This window comes from Toxorhynchites rutilus, chromosome 3 (assembly GCF_029784135.1).
Source record: "Toxorhynchites rutilus septentrionalis strain SRP chromosome 3, ASM2978413v1, whole genome shotgun sequence".
NCBI classification, from domain to species: Eukaryota; Metazoa; Arthropoda; class Insecta; order Diptera; family Culicidae; genus Toxorhynchites; species Toxorhynchites rutilus.
The window spans coordinates 210,589,187-210,602,588 of record NC_073746.1 but is presented as its reverse complement, the minus strand read 5'-3'; the positions used below and the strand labels follow the sequence as shown (position 1 = coordinate 210,602,588).

Genomic DNA, 13,402 nt, shown 5'->3' with positions numbered 1-13,402 from the left:
GCGTCAGGTTGACAACGGGAGTTTTCCGAAATTTTTGGACAGTAATCTCCTCGAACTCACGGAACATGATGCCCTCTGGCCAAGACGAAGGGTCCATTGCTTTGGATTTCAAAGCTGGATCAAGCCCGACTTTGAACGAGATGAAGGTCATGTTGCCGATGTCTGCTCCTTTGGGGACCAGTTTGACTACATCGGGATCCTGGGTTAATTGCAAATTTGCACACACCATTGCTGAAATTTCCCCATTGGTCACATCGGGACGTATGCGAGACAGGTAGAGCCAAAATTTGGGTGCTGGTTTTGCACTGCCGCGCTCGGATACGTTATTCATCCGACGCAGCTCAGACCGCAGGGCTCGCGTGCGACAGCATGACTGTCACTGAGCGATGCTGGAGATGCGCATATATGTGTTTTTAATGTGGTTGTCACTTGTTGTTGTTTACATTGTTATTGTTGTGGAGAGTCATTGTTTATCGTCCATAGTGAAATGTATCGTTTAGTCATGTCGTGAATAAAGTTTGTTTTTATTTATTGTACCGTGCGCGTTTCATTAACCCTGTCGTGATATTGTCCCAGTGCAAGTCCAGGGTCCCGCGGTACAAAAGTGGCGACGAGTAATCGCGAGTGTGTGTTGTTTTTCACCGTCGGAAAAACACACTGAACATTTCGCCCCCCGCGCGTAAGAAAAGAAAGTGGAGTGAAAGTGCGATGGCGAGCAACGACGACGGACAGAATAGTGTTGACCCCACGGGTGTGATAAACAATCAACGGCAACAAAACCAGCCGATTATCCCCGTGCCGGCGGTCCACTATCAGCAGCAGTTTATTCCCGTCTCTGCCGCCCAGCAACAGCAGTACGCGCCCTTCCCGCCCCACCAACCGCAAGCACAGGTCAGTAGCGATGTGTTCGTGCAAATTTTGCAAATGATGCAGCAGCAGCACCGAGAGATGATGACCCAGCTGATTCAACAGCAGCAGCAAAGTGATGAGAAGCATGAACGCTTTCTCCGTACGATCGCATCGTCAATCAACGTGCAGGTACCACCGAATCCGGAACAGATTCTTGACTCTTTGGCCGGCAACATCAAGGAATTCCGGTTCGAGGCCGACTCCAACGTGACGTTTGCGGCTTGGTACTCGAGATACGACGATCTCTTCGAGAAGGATGCTGCTAGATTGGACGGTGAAGCAAAAGTTCGTCTTCTTTTGCGAAAGCTGGGTGCATCGGAGCACGAACGGTATGTGAGTTACATTCTGCCTAAACTTCCGAAAAATTTTAGCTTCCTGGAAACAGTGGCCAAGCTCAAGAGCCTGTTCGGAGCAAAAGAATCGGTGATCAGCCGTCGCTACCGATGCCTGCAGATAGCGAAAAATCCTGCAGAGGACCATGTGGCATTCGCTTGCCGCGTAAACAAGGCTTGCGTGGAGTTTGAGCTGGGTAAGCTCTCGGAGGAGCAATTCAAGTGCTTGGTCTACGTGTGTGGTTTAAAATCGGAGAACGACGTCGAGATCCTCACGAAAATAGAAGAGAGAAATGACGTGACGTTGGAGCAGCTTTCGGAGGAGTGTCAGCGACTGTACAACCTGAAGCACGACAGCGCCATGATCGAATCTCCGTCCACGTATGACCAAGTACAAGCGATAAGAAAATTTGGTGGGAAGCGGTACGAAAAGCGTGACCGTGAGTCACCGAAACATCCTTCCAGTGACACCGACAGGAAACCAAATTCGCCATGTTGGTTTTGCGGTGGATTCCACTACGTTCGGGACTGTAGATACAAGAGCCACAAGTGTTCCGAATGTGGCCAGTTCGGGCATCGTGAGGGGTACTGTGACGGTGCCAAACCCCGAAAAACTGGAAGGAGGCGCAGGAAGCAACCAGTGTCCGCCAAGGTGGTGGTCGTCGATGTGTGCAGTGTGCAGCAACGACGCAGATATGTCTCCGTGGGCTTTTCCGGAACAAAAATTCGCCTGCAACTCGACACCGCCTCAGACATCACCGTCATTAGCAGGGAGATTTGGCGGAGCATTGGCAGTCCTGCGTTATCGTCAGCAACGGTGAAGGCGAAGACGGCATCTGGCAGCATACTATCGCTCGATGGGGAGTTCGAGTGCGACGTCACCATCGGAAGCAGTACACGACGTGAGCTCATCCGTGTAACCGAGAAGCAGCTGCAGTTACTCGGATCCGATTTGGTCGACAGTTTCAACCTTTGGGCCGTCCCTATGGACACCTTCTGTTGCCACGTGTCTGGAACGCCAGTGTCGACAGGTGCACTCAAGTCGTCTTTTCCAGAGGTCTTCAGCGAGAAGCTCGGCTTGTGCACCAGAACAAAAGTGAAGTTGGAGTTGAAAGAAAACGTTCGACCCGTCTTCTGTCCGAAGCGTCCGGTAGCTTACGCTATGTATGATACCGTTGATCGCGAGCTCGACCGGCTAGAGAAATTGGACATCATCACCCCGGTCGATTATTCGGAGTGGGCCGCTCCGATCGTCGTAGTCCGCAAGTCCAATGGCTCCATCAGGATTTGCGGAGACTACTCAACGGGTCTGAATGCAGCTCTCCAATCACAGCAGTATCCACTTCCACTTCCGGATGACATCTTCGCCAAGCTGGCTAAGTGTAAAATCTTCAGCCAGATAGATTTGTCCGACGCCTTCTTACAGGTGGAAGTTGACGAGCAGTACCGTAGTTTGCTGACGATCAATACGCATCGTGGTCTCTACCTCTACAACCGCCTGCCGCCGGGTTTGAAGATCGCGCCTGGCGCATTTTAGCAGCTCATCGACACAATGTTAGCCGGACTGAAGGGCACTTCTGGCTACCTCGATGACGTCATCGTCGGCGGAGAAACTGAAGAGGAGCACGACCTCAATCTACGGGGTGTCCTGAAGCGAATCCAAGATTTCGGATTCACGATTCGTGTTGACAAGTGTTCGTTTCGCAAGCAGCAAATCCGATACTTGGGGCACATCGTCGACAGTCGCGGGTTGCGACCAGATCCGGCGAAAATCGAGGCGATCACCAAGCTGCCGCCTCCAGCCGATGTATCCGGTGTGCGATCGTTTTTGGGGGCCATCAACTACTACGGCAAGTTCGTCCCCAACATGCGCATGCTACGCTACCCGCTCGACAATCTCCTCAAGGTGGAGACGAAGTTCAGCTGGAGTCCGGAGTGCCAGAAAGCGTTCGACCGGTTCAAGCAGATTCTCTCGTCGGATCTTCTCTTCACACACTACGATCCGAAGCGGGAAATCATCGTTTCTGCTGACGCTTCATCCGTTGGACTTGGGGCTACCATTAGCCATAGGTTCCCAGATGGAACCATCAAGGTGGTCCAACATGCATCCAGGGCGCTCACGAAGGCAGAACAGGGCTACAGTCAGCCCGATCGCGAAGGTCTGGCCATCATCTTCGCCGTCACGAAGTTCCACAAAATGCTCTTCGGACGGCACTTCCGTTTGCAAACCGATCATCGCCCGCTGCTTCGTATCTTCGGCTCTAAGAAGGGAATTCCAGTGTACACTGCGAACCGCCTGCAACGCTTCGCCCTCAACTTGCTGCTCTACGACTTTGAGATCGAGTACGTGTCCACTGAGAAGTTCGGCAACGCAGACCTGCTCTCCCGGTTGATCGACCAGCACATCAAGCCTGAAGAGGACTACGTCATCGCGAGTCTCAATCTGGAAGAGGATATTAGGTCAGTAGTAATCAATACGGTTAAAGTGTTGCCTCTCAATTTCAGAGTCGTTGCGCAAAGCACCCAAGCAGATCCGCTGCTCCGTCAAGTCCACCGCTACGTTCAGAACGGCTGGCCCCAGTCAACACTCGATGGGTCAGAACTTCGCCGGTTCCAATCAAGGCAGGAATCGCTCTCTGTGGTGGATGGGTGTATTTTGTTTGCCGAACGACTCGTCATTCCGTCGCTGCATCGGAAACGGTGCCTCGAACAGCTGCACCGTGGCCATCCGGGCATGCAGCGAATGAAAGCCATCGCTAGGAGCTACGTGTACTGGCCTACGTTGGATGCTGACATCGTCAGCTTCGTCAAGGCATGCCAGCAGTGTGCGTCTGTAGCTCGATCACCTCCTCACTCTCCACCGGTGCCGTGGCCCAAATCGACCGCTCCGTGGCAACGCGTCCACGTCGACTTCGCCGGTCCAATCGAAGACGACTACTACCTGCTCGCTATCGATTCGTTCTCTAAGTGGCCCGAGATCATCCGAACGACCCGCATCACCTCTGCTGCGACCATCAGCATCTTGCGTGGGTTGTTCGCGCGGCTGGGTATGCCCGTAACCTTGGTCAGTGATAACGGTACCCAGTTTACCAGCGCCGAATTCGCCGATTTCTGCGCTTCCAATGGCATCGAGCACCTCACGACAGCACCGTTTCATCCACAATCAAATGGCCAGGCGGAACGATTTGTGGATACCTTCAAGCGACCCGTCAAGAAAATTCGAGAGGGGAGAGGATCCATTGAAGAAGCACTGGATGTCTTCTTGCTGACGTACCGAAGCACGCCCAGTCGTGCTCTGCCGGATCAGAAGTCGCCATCTGAGATCATGTTTGGCCGCAAAATCCGAACGTGTCTCGAGCTTCTGCGTCCACCACCGGTACGTGTCCCAGTACCAACCGACGATGACCGCAAGCAACCGAGGTCCTTCAACCGAAACGAGACCGTGTACGCCAAACTATATGGTCGTACCGGTTGGAAGTGGGCTCCTGGTGTCGTCGTCGAGAAGATCGGAGACGTTATGTACAACGTGTGGGTCGAAGATCGCCGAATGCTACGCTCGCATATCAACCAACTTCGGAGTCGCCTTGCTGCTGGCGCGATACCGAAGCAACCCACTGTACATGCCACCTTAAACCAACATTCGCTGCCGCTGGACATTTTGCTGGATGCCTGGGATCTCCCAAGCCAATCACCAGGTCCATCTTCACCAGAGCCTGTCTCCAGTGCTGAGAGAACCATGGTAGATTCCGGGCCGACTCTTGCAACGTCTACGCCACGTCATGAGGTCTCGGCGTTCGTCCCGTCATCAGCATCGTCATCATCAACAACAACAACGCCAACATCGACAGAGTTCGAGTCCGCTGTCGAAGTAGAACTAGCTGTAGACATCCCTAGGCGCTCTTCACGACTACGAAGACCGCCAGTAAGGTTTGATCCGTACCACCTCTATTAAGAGGGGAGATGTTGTGGACAACCCTATTTTGCCGCGCTCGGATACGTTATTCATCCGACGCAGCTCAGACCGCAGGGCTCGCGTGCGACAGCATGACTGTCACTGAGCGATGCTGGAGATGCGCATATATGTGTTTTTAATGTGGTTGTCACTTGTTGTTGTTTACATTGTTATTGTTGTGGAGAGTCATTGTTTATCGTCCATAGTGAAATGTATCGTTTAGTCATGTCGTGAATAAAGTTTGTTTTTATTTATTGTACCGTGCGCGTTTCATTAACCCTGTCGTGATATTGTCCCAGTGCAAGTCCAGGGTCCCGCGGTACAAAAATTCCCAATCTGCTTAGAGCCAGACTGACATTCAGACGATTTTTGTGTGACATCAGGTCCACGAAGACGTTTGGCAGCTCGAACAGGTTCTAATGAGGGCCAACGCTTCACTGCGGGTGACATGGTCAACGAAGTGGGCCTAGATGACAATTGCTTTAATTCCGATTGCAAATTGGTGATTGCTTCCGTGAGTGCAACCAGCGGAGATTTTTCATCTGCTACCTTAGTAATGGAGCGGAGATGGGAATTGCTGAACAGCTCAGCGCATTCATCGCACATCCAAAAGTGATTTTTCCGATGTGACGAGAAATAGCCCAGAAGGGCACGTGTCACTACCGGCTGGCCAGCACATTGCAAGTGGAATATGCCACCACAATATCCACGGCATGTGACGAATTCAATGCCGTTTATCATTTGGCAGCAGTTTGCACAAATCTTCTCCATGATAACCGTCGAACTTATTCGCCTATCGGTAGGCTTACAGCACAGCACAAACACAAGAACAGCAAAGAGGTGCCGAGGAATGTTTATTGTTTTTGTGTACAAGTGGATGATAAATCCGATGAACAATTAGAAGCTTTCGCCGAGTGGTGCCAACTAAACCGCATGTCTCTCAATGCATCGAAATGCTCTATAATTTCATTCGGTAGACAACGTGCATTGATTCAACACAACTATGTTCTATCGGGGATAAGCTTGAAACGGGAATCGACGGTCAAGGATCTTGGATTACTACTTGATTCCAAGCTTACATTCAAGGACCACGTCGCCTACGTGGTGTCGGAAGCTTCATCTCAACTCGGGTTCATGTTCCGCTTCGCCAAAGAATTCAAGGATATATATTGCCTTAAGGCTTTGTACTGTTCTTTGGTTCGACCAATACTGGAATACTCGGCTGTAGTGTGGTGCCCATACTACCAAAACGAGGTGAACCGCATCGAAGCAATCCAACCAAAGTTTATCCGTTTCGCTCTGAGGCATCTTCCTTGGAATGACGTCCACAACTTGCCCAGCTACAAAAGTCGTTGCATGTTAATACACTTGGAATCACTTGAGGCGAGACGTACCATCACGATGGCATGCTTCATTGGCGACCTGTACTTCGCTGTTAAGCTGTTTTAACATAAACATCCGCCGCCGTAATTTACGCTCTCATGTTTTCTTATGCGTCCATTCCTCGCGAACAAATTATGGATTTAACGAGCCCATGCGAAGGATGTGCCGTGTCTTCAACAGATACTACGATGTGTTTGACTTTTATGTTTCACGTTGTAGAAATAAGAGATGGTTCCGTAGAGTTTTTAATTAATATGTGTAGTGTCGTAATTTTCATGTCATTGGGATAACTATTGTATCTGTTGGCAAATGAATAAATATAAATATATACTTCAATTCAACTGACATCTTACATATCTCTGGAAACTCAAAAAAAAAAGAGTGGTTCCATAGTTATGAAACGCAGTGTATTAGGAAGTTTATAGTAAAAAAATGTCAATTTACGAAAGGGTCAATTAGAAGATCAATCAATGAATTGTCCTGCCGGGTCAGCAATTTTAGTTTAGGTAAACCCACGACTAAAAATAGGGTGATAGTGTTTGTGAGAGAAGAGCAAAGCACACGTAAATAGATCAATTCACTTATCAGACTGTGTGGCGCTTCGTTGACACGAGTCTTTGAACAAATTTGAAAAAAAAATAACAATTCAATACTAAAGTAAAATGTATGAACGATATGTTCCGATGAACAATTGCAAATATAAATATATATAGAAAGTGTATTTGCATGTTAAGTAAAATTCTTGTTCTACGCGAGCAAATTCATAACACATGCAAATTGGAGCTCTTTTGGTATTAACAAGTTCTTCCGCATAGTAACTCGATGTTGATAATTCCTTAATATTTTCCTTCGTTGGTCGTATTGTTTTCACATATTCATGTTGGAGAGGCTCAACCCTTCTCTTCGTTGGCCGAGGCATTTAGATTGAATTTAATACTTTTCCGTTTACTGTTTTTGAAAGCATAGGCAGCCGTGGCAGTGTTCCGAGCTCTGCAACACAATTTTCTTACCCAATGTTAATGTTGCTAAAACTTACAGTATAGACCCATTAAACGTAAAAATAATAATTTTGTTGGTATCAACACAATTTTTCTCCCCTCCTTTTCCTGAAGAAAATATGTCACCCTTCTAAACTCGAGTCGACCGCGAGTAATCGGTTTCCTATATCATTAACATTAGAATTAAGGAAACATGTATATATACTAGTAACAAAACAGTAAGGAGTTCGGCTCCTTTAAACTTATGTAACTGAGCCTGTAAAAATAAACGATTTAAATAAAAAAAAACACAATTTTATTCTATTGATTTTCATGACATGAAACGCTATGGCTCAGGAATAACATTTTATTGAGTGGTTTTTATATCTGTTTCGATGATGTTGTCTGGCATCAGTATTGAAAAAATAACGATGCTTCCACCAATACAAACAAAACCATTGCTGAAGATTGAAAAACGAAAATTTAACTTCCAGAGCACTTGCTCGAGCTTTCCGACGTTTTTCACTATACAGTGCGAAAGAAGATGAAAATTTAACATCTTGTGAGTAATCGATTAGAGTTTGGTTGATATTACTTGATGGGAAGTGTGCGAAAACGATCATTTTCTTCACACTGTCTCGCAAAATTATTGATTTTCGGGCGAGGGGTGAGGGAGGGAGATGAAAGAAATGAGTGCCATTGTGGCTAGCTTCCACCTTCACCTTAAAACCTATGTAACTGAGCCTGTAAAGCGGACAAAAAATAGGAGCAAGTTTAAAAAGGAATTTCAGTCCAATTTAAATATTTTCATGTCTGTTTCCAAAAATTGTAGGAATATTCACGTGGACAACAGGGGGAGGGTATAGGAAATGTGCACGTTTGTCCACGAAGGGGTAGGGGGTTGTCTAGAATGGTGCTTTTCTGGTCCACGTGGTATGTTGATAGCCCCTCAGTCTAACCGTGACTTTTGGCTTCCATCTGAATTCGTCCGCCACAAATAGTAAATTTCGTATATTTGTTTTCTTTTCATTCAATTCCGAAAATAAAGGTATTAGCGAGAAAAACATTTTATTGCATCATTTTTCAAATGATGGTATTTATAATAATAGAGTAGTATGTATGTATTCAACATTCAATGAATTGAAATAATTTCCTGCTTTACTACATTTTTTGTTAAACGAAACGTTACTGTACATCACTACTATCCTTCTGTTGAAATTTAGTTTGTTTCCGAGTTTTGTTTTTAAATAAGCATGAACAGGTAAGGTGCGTGTATTCTTTAGAACTAGTTCTATGAGCTGACAAATATCGCGCCCATTCGCAATGGTATTTCATTCCTGATCGGTAACGCATGTTTTTTTTCTATTGTTTCAGTACAAATTTTGCAAACCAAAGATAATTTACCCTCACACAATATCTAGGCAATAGAGATGCAGTGAATTAAAACAACGGGATAGTTTTCATCATCAACTCGCAAAGACAAACGTATCAACAAAAAGAATTTCCTAATAATACATGTTTGCCGTACTGCTGTAAGGGTTGCCCTTGCTGGCACTATATGGGTTGGCTGTCGATGATGGCGGAGAGGTTGACGAAGTGGACGGTAAGTGGACTACGGCACTAGTTGAAGTGATCACTGAAGGATGACTGATTTTATTCTGCTGCAAGCACCACTCGACGAAATCATCGATTAAAACTGGCCAAGCACCTTCCGCGTCGTAGTTGGACATGCTGTCATCGATGTATGTTGCGAAATCGAGCAGGAGATTCCAGGTGTCCTTTGGGATTGATCGTTTGTGGTTTTCCTGTAACAAAAATATAAAAAAGAATAACATGGACGAATAAGATCTAAGAATGACTAAAATCCCTCAAGCCATAAGATAACGTAGTATGTGATAGTGTATGTAATTACTTTCTCAGTTAGCATATATTCATTGACTTGGCATGTTTTCAATTGAGATTATGAATATTTATTTTTAAGTGAAAGTGATTCATTAAGAAGGTTGAATTTCCCAACAAAAACAACGCTAATGCTCCCCCGCTTTTTTTTCTATTACTGAGAATATTTTTGAATATGTGAACATGAAACATTTTTCCCAGCCGGTCATGAAATATGTAAAATGAGTTATCCTATTGCTATATACGACAGGATACAACTTACCACAAGAAATTTGCACCAGAGCTCGAGGAATTTAAACCTGTCCTTAAGTACTATATTCCAGTAAGCGATGGCCATCTCCAGATCGAGCCCCTTCTGGCCCGGATCTTTCGCATAGTTGAACGTGAATTGATAGAAATCTTTAAATTTCATAGGATCCTTCAGTTCTACCTCAAGCAGGGGAAGCTTAGCTTTCAGCTTGTCTATGCTATCTACACCTAAGTCGCTGAATCCATTTACAAATTCATCCTTGCTGAATTCGCACTGCATTTCCGCTTTGAACTTCCAAGCTATGATGAGCACTAATTTAGACTCGGGACTAAGGTACAGATCGTCGAGAAATTTCACTACGCCATCTGAGCTAATTTTGCTGGGATCGGCAGAATCGCGATACCGGTTGAAAAGTTGGTCGATTTTTTTGCGATCTAGTTCCCGGTAGTAGATGTCCGGGTTTTGGAAGTAATTGTCACACGACAAATCTAATTTCCAATCATTGTTTTGCAAACAATATATTGCTGTCTGCTCTCCGGTTTGTGTGAGAGAAATAAACTTCTTTACCTTGTCCTTCTGGTTCAGTTTGAGTTTGTTCTGGAATAAAAAAAATCGGAACGGCTATTCAGTTTTGTTTACTCGAAATATTATTCAAAATATAAAAAACGTAAAATTAAAATAGAATTCCCATATCAGTTTTCATAACTGTACTGTACGTTGATGAAGGTTTAGTACTCACTCACCATAGTTTGTATCTTTGTATTAACTATCTTGTGGTCGAGTATTTAGAAAATAGATTTCGGCAGCAATTTTACAAAATTTCAATCAACATTCTCAAAAAAAAAAATGCGACATTTGATGTAGGAAATGTAAAAACAACCCACTGCTGAAGCATATGCAGACAGTGTAAATTTCAGTTGCAAAATATATGCAAGGTGGTATAATAAGGTGGAACGTTATGTCAGAACTGCTGTTCAGCCATTACTTGAGTTCGAATTGACAGCGACCAAACGAACGGCTAGAGTTTTCCGAGAAAGAGGATAACAAATGGCATGCAATGATGAGTGCATACCGCTATGTGTTTGCTGCGCATAAACGTTGGTTTTGTTTACGCTGTTGGCATCATTGTTGTGTTTCGGTGACAGCTGCAAGTTGTTGTCTGCATTGCTGTTTTACGGAACGTGAGGGTTGTTGCTGTTGCTGCTGGGATTGGCATGTCAGCGATTGTGGGAGCTTTGCTAGTGGGTATATGAAAGGGCCACTACCGGCGGGCTTGTGCCGTACTGCTCTAAGTTCCATTCGCTTTGGTGGCATTAGTCGTTGGCGACCCATTAGGATTGAGTGATAGCGATACGCTGTGGACATCCATGCATGTCGTTTCCCGGCGATTGCCGTTTTAGCTAGAGACTCACCTGATCGTGCGGGTTGTGAGACACAACAGCTAGTTCGATTGAAATCGACCCAGCGGATGTATATGTTGGTGTGGACCGCTATGTAGCATAAAAATTAGACCTGCTTTGTTTATAAACAAAAATAGTCGCTGTCATTTTTTATACCCTCTTGCATCTTCCATGCCTTATCAACATACTGTCGAAAACGAACCACCTGCCAATTCCAGGTCCTTGAATATATGTATGGAACAGGGATGCCAGATGATTTTTTGACCCGAACTACTAATTTCTGCACTGAAGTGCGTTTTCAATTTAAAAAAAAACGAGAGCGTTACGTTTTGGGTGCAGACAAGAGCTAGAGTTGACAGGGATTTCATTTTTCGCAATAAGATGGCAATACATGGAAGATCTGAGAGGGGAAAGCAAACGATAGCAAAGAATTTTATTTTCCAACATTTCTATGATGAAAGTTCGACGAAAAAAATGAAATATCAGAAAAGAGGGGCTTAGAATGAAAGGGGTGTAGGTGATTTGATCGATTTCTCTACATCGACTCTCTTTTTTGGTCACAACTTAGGTGTAAACTCATTCCAAGCTGTATTTGAGAATGTGGAAGAAAGGTCTGAACCTCATCTATCGGATTCTATAGCTAACTTAAATTGGAACGTTTTTGCAGTTGAGTAATTAATGAAGAGAAATCGTTCAAGTCACTTACACCCCTTGCATTCTAAGCCCCTCATAATCATTTCCAATTGTAACTCTCATTAGACACATATTGAACATAATGGTAAGTATGTCCGGCGGCTTACTCCTGCATTTGAGCGACCAGGTAGTTTTATACACTGAGGCCTAGAAAGTGCTTCCAGCTCCTCATGGGCTCGTTTATCCTTCTCCTCAGGGCGCACACACACTGCACGCTATTTTATACGTGTGAGTACATTTAGGCAATCTATTTCATGAACCAGGGTTTTCATTTCACGCATATTATTCAATTTACTGGCACCTATTTCGCGATGTCCATTTAGCGACTTTCCCACTAGATTTGAATCGAAAAATTGACAGAAAAGGATGATCAACATTTTCGTCCTTATCCAGCTCCGATCGTGTCGTTTTATGGTGGTACGATTTCAATGAGTTGAATTTTATGGGCACTAACACAGTTTTTGATGAGTGACAGCTCGCTTTCCTCAAACAGCAGCACTAAAGTGGCCTTCGCCTTTCGGTCGGTGATTCTCCACTCATCGTCCCATTCTTCCGGCGGGAGCGGCTCACTCACCACAGTCCACAAATCTTCGCGCTGTAACAACATCTCAATGCGCACTTTCCAGGTTCGCCAATTTGTGCCATTTAGTTTGAATCATTCAGTCAAGAATCAGAAATCTTGGCAAAACATTTGCGAAAAACAGTACATTTATCCCGCACACGCGACGCTTGCCGGAAAAACGAAACTTTTTCGAACCGACGATGACTCTGTACTTTGCAGCAGCAGCACACCAACACACACAAACACCGTGGAACTTTCGCGATACTCCGTCACTTTTCAATCTGACTATTTATTGCGAGCTTTCTCAAATCCTACTATTTCATGGGCCCATAACCTGATGGCGATACGACTAGGCAGAGTAACGCAGCGGACCAAGGAACCAGTTTCGGAATGATCACGGTGAAATAAAACACGCGAGTTTACATTTGATAACTTGTATTTAAGGTTAAACGAAAGAATGAACTGTACTTGGGAAAAGTGTTTTCTCCAGCCTGAGGGCATCCGTATACTAGCACATAGGATTTGACAGCGTCAAACATGTCCGGGTCGCAAATGCAATTTGCGACCACTGTCACTCGCGAGAACTGCCAAACTCTCAAGCTGGTGTAAAACAAGGCACTTAACATACTACCAGGTGGGTCAAAACGTGAAGTGGTTTTCTGCAGCCATTTAAAAAATACACAAAAGTAAATTAAGACGATTGAGCACAATTTGTGGAATATACTGATACTTTATGAAATACTCATTGCTATATTCATTATATTCATTACGTTTTACGCTGCAAGCGTTTCATTTATTGTCTTTGCGTTGAAGGCACCATAATGATTTGCGCCATTTGGAAAACGAAATTAAGGACGAAATTAACACACTTCTAGAACAAAAAATAATGAATGAAAATTTACTTTTCTGTATTCAATATGTATTCTATGTAATAGAGTAATACGTTTCCTCGAAAATTGTGAAATAATATGAAACTGAAATTGTGTTTGATGCTGATTTTATATTATAATGGTGAGTTTTTGTGATTATTGTGTTGTGAAATATT

At 44.8% G+C, this 13,402-nt stretch overlaps 3 protein-coding genes across 3 annotated transcripts; 2 read left to right on the top strand and 1 right to left on the bottom strand.

The window, feature by feature from the left end:
- Positions 1–708: 708 nt before the first annotated feature.
- Positions 709–2,778, top strand: LOC129773900 (uncharacterized protein K02A2.6-like). The gene has a single exon (XM_055777560.1). The coding sequence runs from the start codon at positions 709–711 to the stop codon at positions 2,776–2,778; it is 2,070 nt and encodes a 689-aa protein (XP_055633535.1).
- On the top strand, positions 1,852–6,642 carry LOC129773899 (uncharacterized protein K02A2.6-like). The gene is made up of 2 exons (XM_055777559.1): positions 1,852–5,168; positions 5,997–6,642. The coding sequence occupies exons 1-2, from the start codon at positions 2,794–2,796 to the stop codon at positions 6,640–6,642; spliced, it is 3,021 nt and encodes a 1,006-aa protein (XP_055633534.1). The 5' UTR covers positions 1,852–2,793.
- A 1,962-nt stretch (positions 6,643–8,604) lies between these two features.
- LOC129775424 (DCN1-like protein) lies at positions 8,605–10,592 on the bottom strand. Its single transcript, XM_055780170.1, has 3 exons — positions 10,446–10,592; positions 9,715–10,299; positions 8,605–9,358 (listed from the first exon to the last, which is right to left on the bottom strand). Exons 1-3 carry the CDS (start codon positions 10,446–10,448, stop codon positions 9,059–9,061), a joined length of 888 nt encoding a protein of 295 aa, XP_055636145.1. The 5' UTR covers positions 10,449–10,592; the 3' UTR covers positions 8,605–9,058.
- Between the last annotated feature and the right edge of the window lie 2,810 nt (positions 10,593–13,402).